General features: G+C 44.4%; 1 protein-coding gene across 1 annotated transcript in view; it reads right to left on the bottom strand.

The window, feature by feature from the left end:
* Window positions 1–7,515, bottom strand: part of qrfprb (pyroglutamylated RFamide peptide receptor b) — a 28,996-nt gene extending 21,481 nt beyond the window's left edge. Inside the window, exon 1 of the mRNA XM_060938701.1 lies at window positions 7,173–7,515. Within this exon, the coding sequence (XP_060794684.1) occupies window positions 7,173–7,512 (340 nt within the window). The 5' untranslated portion in view covers window positions 7,513–7,515. The remainder of the gene's footprint in view (window positions 1–7,172) is intronic.
* Between the last annotated feature and the right edge of the window lie 9,170 nt (window positions 7,516–16,685).

Genomic DNA, 16,685 nt, shown 5'->3' with positions numbered 1-16,685 from the left:
CAGGGCCGACACGTCAGAGCATCAAATACGCCTGGCTCAAAGCAACAAGAGGTCTGATAAGGAACTCATAAGAGCTCTCAAAATGGATATTAAGATAAGTTACAGGCTAAGTGAGTTCGTTTCCTACTCTTTATTCTGAACTCTTAATTGGAAGATGAATATTGTTGAATTAATTGGATTGATTGCTGTATTGACCAATATTCTGTTTTTTTTTAAGTTTCCTGTTTAAAGTGTTGATTAGTTTCATATGATCGGGACGCAGTAATGCTTGTGGCCGACAGGGCTACACAGCCATCTCAAGGGGCCCTCTTCGCCTAAAGCAGGAGAGGTCTATCCCTTTCAGGGTGCGTTAACACCACCATGACTCCCTCAAAGGCTCATTTTGAAGGAGTCTCATATTTGGAAGCAAAATATAATATCTATAAGAAAGCTTTACTTTCAGATGTTTTGTTAATGTACTTCTTCCATTCAGTTTATCTCTCTGTGTTTAGGAGAGTTCTTGGGATGTTTACTCCTTTTTTTTTTTTACTCTTTGTTTACCTGTTATCAAAATGGGAAAATTCTGCCTTAGAACCTCTCATCTCATCTCATTATCTGTAGCCGCTTTATCCTGTTCTACAGGGTCGCAGGCGAGCTGGATCCTATCCCAGCTGACTACGGGCGAAAGGCGGGGTTCACCCTGGACAAGTCGCCAGGTCATCACAGGGCTGACACATAGACACAGACAACCATTCACACTCACATTCACACCTACGCTCAATTTAGAGTCACCAGTTAACCTAACCTGCATGTCTTTGGACTGTGGGGGAAACCGGAGCACCCGGAGGAAACCCACGCGGACACGGGGAGAACATGCAAACTCCGCACAGAAAGGCCCTCGCCGGCCACGGGGCTCGAACCCGGACCTTCTTGCTGTGAGGCGACAGCGCTAACCACTACACCACCATAAGGTTCCTTTTGAGGAAATTAAGGAAACAAAAGACAAGGAAGGACGATATATATTCGTCTCAGGGAAAATAGAAGGAGTTGAAATAACACTACTAAATGTATATGCTCCCCCGGGTAGTGATTTTTCTTTTTATAGAAGCATGTTTGATTTCGTCGGCACGGTGGTGTAGTGGTTAGCGCTGTCGCCTCACAGCAAGAAGGTCCTGGGTTCGAGCCCCGGGGCCGGCGAGGGCCTTTCTGTGTGGAGTTTGCATGTTCTCCCCGTGTCCGCGTGGGTTTCCTCCGGGTGCTCCGGTTTCCCCCACAGTCCAAAGACATGCAGGTTAGGTTAACTGGTGACTCTAAAATTGACCGTAGGTATGAATGTGAGTGTGAATGGTTGTCTGTGTCTATGTGTTAGCCCTGTGATGACCTGGCGACTTGTCCAGGGTGTACCCCGCCTTTCACCCGTAGTCAGCTGGGATAGGCTCCAGCTTGCCTGCGACCCTGTAGAAGGATAAAGCGGCTAGAGGTAATGAGATGAGATGAGATGTTTGATTTCATGATAGGGGCTACTGGTATTATGATCTGTGGAGGAGACTGGAACATACGCCTTAATCCTAGGCTGGACTGTTCGAAGCCATCTAGTTTAACCCCACTACATAAGAAACTTAAGGCCATCATGTCAGAAGTGGGGGTGATTGATCTTTGGAGAGATTTTAATCCAACTAGTCGCAATTACACTCATTATTCTTACCCACATGCAGTGTATGCCAGAATTGATTATTTTTTTTATTTTCAAACGAGACCGTCATAGAATACACAACTGTGAGATAGGAAATATTGACTTATCTGATCATGCTCCTCTCGCTTTAGCACTTCATATAAACAACAATCCTAGGAATACACTATGGAGACTAAATACAGGCATACTAAATAGTGAACAATTTAAAATGGCTATGAAACAAGAAATTGTAAGGACTTTGGCAGAGAATGATAATGGAGAGGTAGGCCCAGATATACTATGGGACACACTGAAAACTGTCCTTAGGGGGGAAATTATTTCATACTGCTCATATAAAGAGAAAGAAAGACGATTAAGATCATCAGAGCTGAACAGGGAACTAAAAGAGCTGGAGGTACAGCACAAAAAGGACCCCAAATTAGATCTTACCCTAAGACTAAAGGAAGTTAGGAAGAAAATAGACGATCTGTATACACAAGAGATACAAAAAAACTTGGTCTATACGAAACAAAAATACTATGAAAGCGGCCCTAGATTCGCAAAGGTCTTGGCAAGGAAATTACAGAAGCAACAGGCAGATAGTACAATCTACACAATCAGAGACCCTGAATCTAAAGCTATAGTATACAAACAAAATGAGATACAAATGGCATTTCAAAATTATTATAAGCAATTACTGTATACACACAGCCGAATTTAGAAAACGAGAACCAAACCCAAACATTTTTAGAATCTCTCAACTTGCCTACGTTATCAACAAGCCAAAATAATAGATTAATAGCTGAAATAACTGAAGAAGAGCTGAATGATGCGATCTCCAGATTAAAGGCAAGCAAATCACCTGGCCCAGATGGGTTCCCTTCTGAATGGTACAAGACTTTCCGGTCTGAATTGACACCAAGCCTCCTTCAGGCTTTTAATGTTGCTTTGAAAGAAGGAAAAATCCCACCATCTTGGAAAGAAGCCACAGTTTCAGTTATCCCTAAAGAAGGAAAAGATAGACTAGAATGCGGGTCATTCAGACCAATTTCAGTTCTTAATACAGACTACAAATTACATACTTCAATTCTGGCAAAGAGAGTCGAAAGGATTCTTCCACAGATTATACAAGCTGATCAAACAGGATTTATACTGCAGAGACAGACGCGCGACAATATCAGACGAACATTGCATATACTGAACCACATTCAAGAAAACAGGCTAGAAGCTTTATTAGTTAGTTTAGATGCTGAGAAAGCCTTCGATTCTGTAAGCTGAACTTTCTTGTGTAAAATCCTTGAGAGATTTGGTTTCCACAAAAAGTTTGTTAAGGCAATCAGCGATCTATACAGGAGTTCATGTGCATGGATCAAAATAAATGGATACTTAACAGATACCATCAACTTAGAACGAGGTACAAGGCAAGGATGTGGACAATCTCCACTTCTTTTTGCAATCTATATAGAACCCCTTGCTCAGTGGAAAACATTAGGGGCATATCTATAAATGCAGACCAACACAAGGTTGCGCTGTATGTGGATGATGTCCTACTATACTTAATGGAACCCACTAACTCACTTCCTGAACTATTCAAGCTTCTAGATACCTTTGGGAAATGTGCAGGATATAAACTAAATATCCACAAAACACAAATTCTCACACTGAAATATACATCTCCAAGACAAATCCAAGATAATTTTCTTCTGAGATGGGACCAAACCACACTGAAATATTTGGGTGTGTTGATACCCAAAGAAATTTCATCAGTAGCTAAAATTAATTATGATCCCCTCTTGTCCAGAATAAAATTAGATATACAGAGATGGAACACTAATCCATTTTTGAGTCTTATTCAAAGGGTTGAATCTGTGAAAATGAACATTCTCCCAAGACTGTTGTTCTTGTTTCAATCTCTTCCTGTAGAAATTTCTATTAAACAATTCTCTGAGTGGGATAAAATGATTTCCAGAATCATCTGGCAAGGCAAAAGACCAAGAGTTAGGTATAAGACCTTATAACTACCAAGGGAGGAAGGAAGTATGACTGTACCAAATTTGAGAGACTGTTTTCACTCAGCTCAGATTAAAACTCTCCTGAATCTATGTAATCAACACTACTATGCAAGATGGAAAGACATTGAATTATCATTGATTAGGAACCCTTCTATAGAAACAGTACTAGGTAATACAGACCTGAGAAAATTTATTAGTACTATCCAAAATCCATGGATAAAATTCCAACTAAGAATATGGAATTCTGTGAGAGAAGAATACCATTTACAAGATAAATTCAAAATACTCAAATGGTGTGCTGATGATCCAAATTTTAAACCTGACCAACTAGATGGTAGATTTAGAGCTTGGACAACTATTACAACATTCCACTCTATAACAGAGAAGGGAAATTTGAAAGATTTTCAAACTCTCCAAGGTCTAGAAAAACAAGATTTCTACAGGTGTCTGCAGTTACATCATTACTTTGACCAAGACATCAAAAAACATATAGATAACAATGACCCAGTAGTTAAAGAGGTTTTATTGGGTGCTTACTCCTTTTTGAATAAGGGTCTTATATCTAGATTATACAAAGGATTTTTGACTAAAAAGGCTCATTCTACAGAATATGTTAAGAATAAATGGGAGAATGAAGGCAACCTGATAATATCAAAGGAGGATTGGTTTAGTTGCTGTGAATTCCAATGGAAATGTACGAACTCACATTCATGGAGAGAGTTTGGATGGAAATGTTTGATTAGATTTTTTATTACTCCAAAGCAGAAAGTACATATTTCAGAGGGAGATTCTAGTTGCTGGAGACTGTGTGGGAATCAGGAGGCCAATCATTGGCACATTTTTTGGGACTGTCCAGTAATCACACAGTTCTGGTCAGAGATACATAAAAGAATGGAAAACGTATTTAATACTCCCATACCTTTCCAATTTAACATCTTTGTATTAGGAGATACTGCTTTTCACTCAAATCTGAATGAATATCTCAATAAATATCTGTTTGGTGTCTTGATATCAGCTGGCAGGAAAACTCTCACGAGACACTGGTTGCAACCAGACATACCCACAATAGAAGAATGGATAGAAATAATCAATGATTTATATTTGATGGAAAAAAATTACATTCTCACATAAATTACAAATGAAGAAATGTACCAAATTGTGGGCTGAATGGGTACCCCAGGAATAATAGGTATAATCACGAGTGATATTAGCATGCTGGCAGATTAGTGATTTTGGAGGAAAATGGTCTAACTATATACATCTCCTTGTTGTATTTGTTTTGTATTATTCCCAGGTCTGAATTTATTTTATCCTTTTTTCCCCTTTTCCCTCTTCTTTCTCTTTCTCCTATGTGTGTGGATAACAGTACTTTTTTCTTTACATCCCAAGTTCCATGTAACATAGTTCTTAAAAGCATGTAAAAGGAAATAAGGGAAGACAAAAGGACATGAGAAGAGATTTATTTTATATATATATATATATATATATATATATATATATATATATATTAGTGCTGTCAAGCGATTAAAATATTTAATCGCGATTAATGTCGCGACTGTCATAGTTAACTCGCGATTAATCGCAATTTAATCGCACATTCTTGTCACACGAAAAACCACTGTAATTCTCTTACCAGCATAAAAAAGTGAATGGGCTTGTTTTGTACCAATGTTTTTCTTATTGCAAAGCATAACACGTATTGACACAGCCACTGCAAACTGAAACCTAAGCTGAGCACCGGGGCTCTTCGTCCCGAGACTAACAAGAGAACCATGAGTGAAGTGATCTACTGCTTGAGTTAGTCTCTAATCAGAGAGACAGGTTACACAGTGATGGTAGGCTTGACATGCTTGATTATAATATAAAGTACACTATTATATTAACTTTAAGTTGTTCGTTGATAAATATTGCATTGAATCTGATCTTTACTGTTTCAGCTCACTTAACACATTTTGTACTTTTACACTTTCTGCCTGTTGATGTGTCGCGCTGTCCAATCAGAGGCGGCCAAATTTGCATATTACAGGAAGGATTTCTGGGATAGCATTGAGTTTACAGTTCAGAGGGATCTGGCTTCTTTAGACGCTGTCTTCTTAAAACTGAATAAATATTTAAAAAGAGCCAAATGAGCCAGTCTTTTGAACGGCTCTTTTCAAAGAACGGATCACAAAGATGCGGATCCCATCAAAGAGCCATAAATCCCATCTCTACTAGCGCGCCCTGCCCGCGCTGGTTCTTTGAGGGAGGAGGGCAGAGGACTCTGGCTGTGCGGGGCGGGGCTAGCTGCTATCGTTTTTCTAACCAAAGTCTCTGTTCCAAGTTCCTGGCAGTTTCAAAAGCTTATGAAAAACCTACATCATGTCACAGAGCGTTAATCTCGCAATAAAAAAATTATCGCCGTTAAAATTGAGTCAAGTTAACGCGTTAATAACGCGACATTTTTGACAGCACTAATATATATATATATATATATATATGTATGTGTGTGTGTGTGTGTGTGTGTGTGTATAGGTATATACAGGTATATGCACACACATATATATATATATATATATATATATATATATATATATATATATATATATATATATATATATATTGGTACTCATTGTGCAATAAATAAAAAAAAAGAAGTAGAAACAGTGTCATGCTCCAACACACCTATGAAGAGGAGCGGAAATGGTGTCATGCACTGACATGCTGACAGAGAGGAATGGAATTAGCATCACACTCCATCACACTTATGAAGACCAGCAGAAATGGCATCACGTGCTTACATGCCTACGAAGAGGAGCAGAAACAGCGTCACGCTCCGACACGCCTACGAAGAGGAGCGGAAACAGCGTCGCGCTCCGACACGCCTACGAAGAGGAGCGGAAACAGCGTCGCGCTCCGACACGCCTACGAAGAGGAGCGGAAACAGCGTCGCGCTCCGACACGCCTACGAAGAGGAGCGGAAACAGCGTCGCGCTCCGACACGCCTACGAAGAGGAGCGGAAACAGCATCACGCTCCGACACGCCTACGAAGAGGAGCGGAAACAGCATCACGCTCCGACACGCCTACGAAGAGTAGCAGAATCAGAGTCATGCTCTTTCATTGTTATTCTAATAAATCATTTATATTCTTATTTTTTGCCACTACTTTTATTCTGTAACTTTATAAAAATGTGCAATTATTTGAATTATTTTAGTCTAAAGTGCTTTTGTACTGCTGCCTTTATTAAACTGACAGCCCACGCAGTCTGAAGTGGTTTTTATAGAGCTGCAGGACGCCGTCTGCAAAACAGACTGGAATGGTAATGTCGTGGTCAGGTCAGTGCAGGTTCTCTTCAGTGGAATTGAAGTGCAGTGAGGAACTCACGCTGAGGATGCTGATGAAGTGAGTCGAGTGTAATTACAGCAATGAAAGAATCTAATCAGTCCTGCACTCGTATCACAATCTCATATTACTTCAATCTGCATTTTCTTCATGTTCTTTCATTGCGTGTGAAAATGATGAGCTGCTCACCTCCGAGCCACTGGGCTGAGATGTTCTGCAGGAGAGTGAAGGGGATGCAGAAGAAGGTGATGAGAAGGTCACTGATGGCCAGAGAGCAGATGAAGATGCTGGTGGCGCTTTGACTCGAGCCCTTTCTCACCACCACACACACCACCAAACTGTTTCCCACCAGCGCCAGCATGAAGATCAGCGTGTACACGATCACGAACATGGCCTTGGCTCCGGCCGGCAGCTCGGGGATGTACACCAGGGGCCCGATGTTGTAGGTGTGGATGAACTCCTGACGGGACAGGTTGTAATAATGCAGCAGCTCCTGCAGGACCTCAGATGTGATCTTCAACGTCCCCATGTCTGTGGATGGTGTCATCTCACTACCTTGTTATAAATTATCATTAGTGTCATGTTTAATATGTGAACACATGCTCAGGAGCTCAGAGCAGCCTCTCAATACAATACTGTGCTGGACTCTTTCACTACGTAGAAGAGGGCAGATACAGTGGCGCTTGAAAGTTTGTGAACCCTTTAGAATTTTCTATATTTCTGCATAAATATGACCTAAAACATCATCAGATTTTCACACAAGTCCTAAAGTAGATAAAGAGAACCCAGTTAAACAAATAAGACAAAAATATTATACTTGGTCATTTATTTATTGAGGAAAATGATCCAATATTACATATCTGTGAGTGGCAAAAGTATGTGAACGTCTAGGATTAGCAGTTAATTTGAAGGTGAAATTAGAGTCAGGTGTTTTCAATCAATGGGATGACAATCAGGTGTGAGTGGGCACCCTGTTTTATTTAAAGAACAGGGATCTATCAAAGTCTGATCTTCACACGTTTGTGGAAGTGTATCATGGCACGAACAAAGGAGATTTCTGAGGACCTCAGAAAAAGCGTTGTTGATGCTCATCAGGCTGGAGAAGGTTAGAAAACTATCTCTAAAGAGTTTGGACTCCACCAATCCACAGTCAGACAGATTGTGTACAAATGGAGGAAATTCAAGACCATTGTTACCCTCCCCAGGAGTGGTCGACCAACAAAGATCACTCCAAGAGCAAGGCATCTAATAGTCGTCGAGGTCACAAAGGACCCCAGGGTAACTTCTAAGCAACTGAAGGCCTCTCTCACATTGGCTAATGTTAATGTTCATGAGTCCACCATCAGGAGAACACTGAATAACAATGGTGTGCATGCCAGGGTTGCAAGGAGAAAGCCACTGCTCTCCAAAAAGAACATTGCTGCTCATCTGCAGTTTGCTGAAGATCACGTGGACAAGCCAGAAGGCTGTTGGAAAAATGTTTTGTGGACGGATGAGACCAAAATAGAACTTTTTGGTTTAAATGAGAAGCGTTATGTTTGGAGAAAGGAAAACATTGCATTCCAGCATAAGAACCTTATCCCATCTGTGAAACATGGTGGTGGTAGTATCATGGTTTGGTCCTGTTTTGCTGCATCTGGGCCAGGACGGCTTGCCATCATTGATGGAGCAATGAATTCTGAATTATACCAGTGAATTCTAAATTAAAATGTCAGAACATCTGTCCATGAACCGAATCTCAAGAGAAGGTGGGTCATGCAGCAAGACAACGACCCTAAGCACACAAGTCGTTCTACCAAAGAATGGTTAAAGAAGAATAAAGTTAATGTTTTGGAATGGCCAAGTCAAAGTCCTGACCTTAATCCAATGGAAATGTTGTGGAAGGACCTGAAGCGAGCAGTTCATGTGAGGAAACCCACCAACATCCCAGAGTTGAAGCTGTTCTGTATGGAGGAACGGGCTAAAATTCCTCCAAGCCAGTGTGCAGGACTGATCAACAGTTACCGGAAACGTTTAGTTGCAGTTATTGCTGCACAAGGGGGTCACACCAGATACTGAAAGCAAAGGGTCACATACTTTTGCCACTCACAGATATGTAATATTGGATCATTTTCCTCAATAAATAAATGACCAAGTATAATATTTTTGTCGCATTTGTGTAACTGGGTTCTCTTTATCTACTTTTAGGACTTGTGTGAAAATCTGATGATGTTTTAGGTCATATTTATGCAGAAATATAGAAAATTCTAAAGGGTTCACAAACTTTCAAGCACCACTGTAGCTCACTCCCCCTGAGTGTGTGTTACGTTGCCCTGTTACACAGTGGTGTGAAAAGATGCGACTGGCTTCATATGTCTCTGAAGAAACTTACATTTTTATATGTTTGGACAGACCTAGCTCATGTGCGGGGATTCGTTTAACAACTAATGATGGTAATGGAACATTAAAATAAAACCTCTTTCCATTCAGTACTGAACCTCAACTCGATTTGCTACTTCCTGAAGTTTGAGATAAATTAAAATGAAGAATTAAAACATAAGTTATGAAGATTAGGGTTTGATGTTAAAGAGTTAAAGATAGAGTTAGTGGCAGGATTCATGTAAAATTTTGTATAAAATAATCGAATAGAGAATAAACACAAATCATTTTATTTTAATTATATAATAAATAAAATACATTTTTAAGTAAACAAAACTAGATATCATGAGTTAAAACCAATTAACCTGATATAATATTATAATTAATGCTGTTTTTTTTTTTTTTTTTTACATTTTTTGCAGCTCAGATGTTTAAAATTGTTGAATTTCATAAAAAAAAAGAAAAATCAATTTTATTTTAAAAAAGTGATGAACAGCTGTGTTTTATTCCAGAAATCAGGACTGATCTCAGAATCAGAAATACTTTAATAATCTTGAGGGGAAACTCATCTCATCTCTCATCTCATTATCTGTAGCCGCTTTATCCTTCTACAGGGTCGCAGGCGAGCTGGAGCCTATCCCAGCTGACTACGGGCGAAAGGCGGGGTTCACCCTGGACAAGTCGCCAGGTCATCACGGGGCTGACACATAGACACAGACAACCATTCACACTCACATTCACACCTACGCTCAATTTAGAGTCACCAGTTAACCTAACCTGCATGTCTTTGGACTGTGGGGGAAACCGGAGCACCCGGAGGAAACCCACGCGGACACGGGGAGAACATGCAAACTCCACACAGAAAGGCCCTCGCCAGCCACGGGGCTCGAACCCGGACCTTCTTGCTCTGAGGCGACAGTGATAACCACTACGCCACCGTGCTGCCTCAGGGGAAACTGAGTAATGTTTTTTGCAACTCAGATGTCTAAAATTGGTGAATTAAAAAAAAAAAAGATTTTAAAAATGTAATAATAATTTAATACTTTTTTTAAATTAAAAAATGAATTAAATAAACATTTTATAAAAGTATGAGACTTTTTTATAATAAAATGAAAAAAATCTAAGCTGAGGTTCTGCTCTGCTCAGCTTTTTAAGTGAAACACGTTTCAAAAAAGATTTTTTAAAATATTTGTAGTGCTTAGACTCATTATTTAATAAAGAAATAAATATTTGATTCCTGAACGCTTTCTTTTTCTTTTCTTTTTTAATCCACCAAGCTTCTGAACCTGTGGTTCAGTCTCTGAACTGAATATTTCAGGATGTAGACAGAAATAAATGATTAATTAATAAATAAATTAGTTAAACATAAAAAGAGCAGCTTTGTTACCTTTAATCAGAGAAGCTGAAGAGTCACTGCACTGATTTTCACTCCGAAATCATTCAGAAAGAAAACGAATGGAGAGATAAAGAAATGAAGATGAAAGTGAAGTTGTGTGGAGGAGATTTCTCTCTGTGCAGAAAGTCAGTTCTCTCCTCCGTCCTGTCTCTCGTTCAGGGTTTTCACCGCTTCAGCTGAAATGTCTGGAGTGCAACCTCTCTCTCTCTCTCTCTCTCCCCTTCTCTCTCTCTCTCTCTCTCTCTCTCTCTCTCTCTCCCCTCCTCTCTCTCTCTCTCTCCCCTTCTCTCTCTCTCTCCCCTTCTCTCTCTCTCTCTCTCCCTCCCCAACTCTCTCCCCATCACTCTCTCTCTGCTCTCTCTCCCCATCTCTCTCTCCCCTCTCCTCAAATCTCTCTACCCTCTCTCCCCATCTCTCTCTCCCCTCTCTCACCCTCCTCTCTCCCCATCTCTCTCTCCCCTCTCCTCAAATCTCTCTACCCTCTCTCCCCATCTCTCTCTCCCCTCTCTCACCCTCCTCTCTCCCCATCTCTCTCTCCCCTCTCCTCAAATCTCTCTACCCTCTCTCCCCATCTCTCTCTCCCCTCTCTCACCCTCCTCTCTCCCCATCTCTCTCTCCCCTCTCCTCAAATCTCTCTCCCCTCTCTCCCCATCTCTCTTCTCCCCTCCTCTCTCTCTCCCCATCTCTCTCTCCCCTCTCCTCAAATCTCTCTCCCCATCTCTCTTCTCCCCTCCTCTCTCTCTCCCCATCTCTCTCTCCCCTCTTTCCCCATCTCTCTCTCCCCTCTCTTCCTCCTCTCTCTGTCCCCATCTCTCTCTCTCTCCCCATCTCTCTCTCCCCTCTCTCCCCATCTCTCTCTCCCATCTCTCTCTCCCCATCTCTCTCTCTCTCCCCTCTCTCCCCATCTCTCTCTCTCCCCTCTCTCCCCATCTCTCTCTCCCATCTCTCTCTCCCCATCTCTCTCCCCTCTCTCCCCATCTCTCTCTCTCCCCTCTCTCCCCATCTCTCTCTCCCATCTCTCTCTCCCCATCTCTCTCCCCTCTCTCCCCATCTCTCCCCCATCTCTCTCTCCCCTCTCTCTCCCATCTCTCTCTCCCATCTCTCTCTCCCCTCTCTCCCCATCTCTCTCTCCCCTCCTCTCTCTCTCTCCCCATCTCTCTCACTCTCCCCTCTCCTCATCTCTCTCCCCTCTCTCTCTCCCCTCTCTCCCCATCTCTCTCTCTCCCCATCTCTATCTCCCCTCTCTCCCCATCTCTCTCTCTCCCCATCTCTCTCCATCTCTCTCTCCCCATCTCTCTCTCCCCTCCTCTCTCTCTCTCCCCATCTCTCTCACTCTCCCCTCTCCTCATCTCTCTCCCCTCTCTCTCTCCCCTCTCTCCCCATCTCTCTCTCTCTCCCCATCTCTATCTCCCCTCTCTCCCCATCTCTCTCTCTCCCCATCTCTCTCCATCTCTCTCTCCCCATCTCTCTCTCTCCCCTCCTCTCTCTCTCCCCATCTCTATCTCCCCTCTCTCCCCATCTCTCTCTCTCCCCATCTCTCTCCTCTCTCTCCCCATCTCTCTCTCCCATCTCTCTCTCCCCTCTCTCCCCATCTCTCTCTCCCCTCCTCTCTCTCTCCCCATCTCTCTCACTCTCCCCTCTCCTCATCTCTCTCCCCCCTCTCTCTCTCCCCTCTCTCCCCATCTCTCTCTCTCTCTCCCCTCTCTCCCCATCTCTCTCTCTCCCCATCTCTCCCCTCTCTCCCCATCTCTCTCTCTCCCCATCTCTCTCTCCCCATCTCTCTCTCTCTCCCCTCTCTCCCCATCTCTCTCTCCCCTCCTCTCTCTCTCCCCATCTCTCTCTCTCCCCATCTCTCTCTCTCCCCTCCTCTCTCTCTCCCCATCTCTCTCTCTCTCCCCATCTCTCTCTCCCATCTCTCTCTCCCCATCTCTCCCCTCTCTCCCCATCTCTCTCTCCCCATCTCTCTCTCCCCATCTCTCTCTCCCCATCTCTCTCTCTCTCCCCATCTCTCTCTCCCCTCCTCTCTCTCTCCCCATCTCTCTCTCTCTCCATCTCTCTCTCTCCCCATCTCTCCCCATCTCTCTCTCCCCATCTCTCTCTCCCCATCTCTCTCTCTCCCCCCATCTCTCTCTCCCCTCCTCTCTCTCTCTCCCCATCTCTCTCTCTCTCCATCTCTCTCTCTCCCCATCTCTCCCCATCTCTCTCTCCCCATCTCTCTCTCCCCATCTCTCTCTCTCTCCCCATCTCTCTCTCCCCTCTCTCCCCATCTCTCTCTCCCCATCTCTCTCTCCCCTCCTCTCTCTCTCTCCCCATCTCTCTCTCCCATCTCTCTCTCCCCTCTCTCCCCATCTCTCTCTCCCCATCTCTCTCTCCCATCTCTCTCTCTCCCCTCTCTCCCCATCTCTCTCTCCCCATCTCTCTCTCTCCCCATCTCTCTCTCCCCATCTCTCTCTCCCATCTCTCTCTCTCCCCTCTCTCCCCATCTCTCTCTCCCCTCCTCTCTCTCTCTCCCCATCTCTCTCTCTCTCCCCTCCTCTCTCCCCATCTCTCTCTCCCCTCTCTCTCTCTCTCTCTCTCTCTCTCCCCATCTCTTTCTCTCTCTCCCCTCTCTCCCCATCTCTCTCTCCCCTCCTCTCTCTCTCCCCATCTCTCTCTCTCCCCTCTCTCCCCATCTCTCTCTCTCCCCTCTCTCCCCATCTCTCTCTCCCCTCCTCTCTCTCTCTCCCCATCTCTCTCTCTCTCCCCTCCTCTCTCCCCATCTCTCTCTCCCCTCCTCTCTCTCTCTCCCCATCTCTCTCTCCCCTCCTCTCTCTCTCTCCCCATCTCTCTCTCCCCTCTCTCCCCATCTCTCTCTCCCCTCCTCTCTCTCTCCCCATCTCTCTCTCTCTCCCCATCTCTCTCTCCCCATCTCTCTCTCCCATCTCTCTCTCTCCCCTCTCTCCCCATCTCTCTCTCCCCATCTCTCTCTCTCCCCATCTCTCTCTCTCCCCATCTCTCTCTCTTCCCATCTCTTCCCATCTCTCCCCATCTCTCTCTCCCATCTCTCTCTCCCCTCTCTCCCCATCTCTCTCTCCCCATCTCTCTCTCCCATCTCTCTCTCTCTCCCCTCTCTTCCCATCTCTCTCTCCCCTCCTCTCTCTCTCCCCATCTCTCTCTCTCTCCCCTCCTCTCTCCCCATCTCTCTCTCCCCTCCTCTCTCTCTCTCCCCATCTCTCTCTCTCTCCCCTCTCTCCCCATCTCTCTCCCCTCCTCTCTCTCTCTCCCCATCTCTCTCTCTCTCCCCTCTCTCCCCATCTTTCTCTCCCCTCCTCTCTCTCTCTCCCCATCTCTCTCTCTCTCTCCCCTCCTCTCTCTCTCTCCCCATCTCTCTCTCCCCATCTCTCTCTCCCATCTCTCTCTCTCTCTCCCCATCTCTATCTCCCCTCTCTCCCCATCTCTCTCTTTCTCTGCTCTCTCCCCATCTCTCTTTCTCCCCTCTCTCCCCATCTCTCTCTCCCCTCCTCTCTCTCTCCCCATCTCTCTCACTCTCCCCTCTCCTCATCTCTCTCCCCTCTCTCTCTCCCCTCTCTCCCCATCTCTATCTCCCCTCTCTCCCCATCTCTCTCTCTCCCCATCTCTCTCTCCCCATCTCTATCTCCCCTCTCTCCCCATCTCTCTCTTTCTCTGCTCTCTCCCCATCTCTCTTTCTCCCCTCTCTCCCCATCTCTCTCTCTCCCCATCTCTATCTCCCCTCTCTCCCCATCTCTCTCTTTCTCTGCTCTCTCCCCATCTCTCTTTCTCCCCTCTCTCCCCATCTCTCTCTCCCCTCCTCTCTCTCTCCCCATCTCTCTCACTCTCCCCTCTCCTCATCTCTCTCCCCTCTCTCTCTCCCCTCTCTCCCCATCTCTATCTCCCCTCTCTCCCCATCTCTCTCTCTCCCCATCTCTCTCTCCCCATCTCTATCTCCCCTCTCTCCCCATCTCTCTCTTTCTCTGCTCTCTCCCCATCTCTCTTTCTCCCCTCTCTCCCCATCTCTCTCTCTCCCCATCTCTCTCTCCCCTCTCTCCCCATCTCTCTCTTTCTCTGCTCTCTCCCCATCTCTCTCTCCCCTCTCTCCCCATCTCTCTCTCCCCTCTCCTCATCTCTCTCTCTCCCCTCCTCTCTCTCCTCATCTCTCTCTCTCTCCCCTCCTCTCTCTCCCCATCTCTTTCTCTCCCCATCTCTCCCCTCTCTCCCCTCCTCTCTCTCCCCATCTCTCTCTCCCCATCTCTCTCTCCCCTCCTCTCTCTCCCCATCTCTCTCTCCCCATCTCTCCCTCTCCCCTCTCTCCCCTCTTTCCCCATTTCTCTCCTCATTTCGTGTGTGTGTTTTCCTGTGGGAGGAAATCATCTACTCTTCTTCTTCTTCTTCTTCTTCTTCTTCTTAAGTAAAGTCAGAATACGGTTTTGCTTGTAATAGTACAAACCCAGAGCAGAGGAGCGAAATGACCACAGGTGAAATTAAACAGATCTGGATGGAGAACATCGACGTTGGGAGTAGGGATGGGGTGTCCCCCCCCCCCTCCCGACAGCCCCCATAATCAACAGCTTCCCTTTACTGCACCAACCTTTTATTGAAAATAAAGAATCTGTGCTAAAGTTTTCCTGACTTTAATTTCACTTTCATGTTTCTTTAGAACAAAAAGAATAAATGCTTTAGTAGCCTTGCGATGTGATTGACAGAAATGATGAGCCTCATGGAGACGTCACGGGTTGCATGTGTGAAAACTTTTGATGCACATGTGTGCACACGTTGACCTGGTTAGCTCGCAGCTAGAACCACAATGTCACAGAAGTGTATTTTTTGTGGAGAGAGAGAGAGAAGCCCGTCCCTCTCAATAGTCCTACTCTTCCTTCCCCGTCTCCCGAGGCCACTCATAAAGCAGGAGTGCTGTCCTTCACACCTCGACTATTCTGCATTCCCTGTCAGAAAATTCCCCGGGGAGAGAGGAGAGCTTCACTCACTCCTGCAAGGCCACCTGGCTCGAGGCATGGCAGTGACGCCAGTACAAATTAAATAACTTCCCAGCCACAGAATGGCCTGATATTTTGTGAGATATTACAGAACTAAACAGATATCACAATCACCACATTTCAGACGGAATTAAATTTCACCGATTTATGACATTGAAAGGCTTTATAGCTTTAAAGTCTGATTTTGACATCATTATACACCGTATCTGATGGGCATCTAATCCCAGCAAATTCTCAAACCTAGTCCATTTTGGTGACCTTGTGTCAAACAGAAGTTTTTTCTGCAGTTCCCCATTATCCATGCCACAAATGTGTGTGATGTATCCTAGCTGTTGTTCACAACAAAATAGCTTTATCAGTGGAGTGTTAGTGATCTCGCGCAGGCCTGTGTTTGATATCTTGAAACTACAATCCAGTTCCCCCTCGACATAAGCACTTTAACCGTCACATCTGTACTTGTGAGGGACATTCTTACGCTTATAACCACCCTTTATCATTTTTCATAAGAACCCATGCCATACTGCTGCGATCTCATCAACATCACTTGCAGATAACTGCCATGTTTGTACACTGAACACATGCTGTAAGAAACTTTACTCTATTTGATAAATGGACGTGGTGATCAGTGAGGTCATGTTTTAGTTCCTTCCATTTCTGGAATGTGACACCAATCCTGGTGCCGAGAAAATGAGGTCCATCATCAGAGTTCACAGCAGTGTAACCAAGATATTTAAAACTGTGCATGTTCTTGATCTTATTCCCACCAAGACATATCAGGCTCTCCTGATTTTTAACATCTTCATCAACATTGAAAGCCATCATCTCTGTTCTGATATACAACATCTGTAACCCAAAAGGCTATAAGTGTCATCATACAGTAGATGTGAAGGATGTTTTTGTAGCTTTTCAATGGATTCAGCAAACACATCTATAAAGTAATTAAAATGAGCTCAACCT

This window comes from Neoarius graeffei, chromosome 14, assembly GCF_027579695.1.
Source record: "Neoarius graeffei isolate fNeoGra1 chromosome 14, fNeoGra1.pri, whole genome shotgun sequence".
Classification (NCBI taxonomy): domain Eukaryota; kingdom Metazoa; phylum Chordata; class Actinopteri; order Siluriformes; family Ariidae; genus Neoarius; species Neoarius graeffei.
Note: the sequence above shows the minus strand (reverse complement) of the source record. Positions and strands in the feature narration are given on the sequence as shown.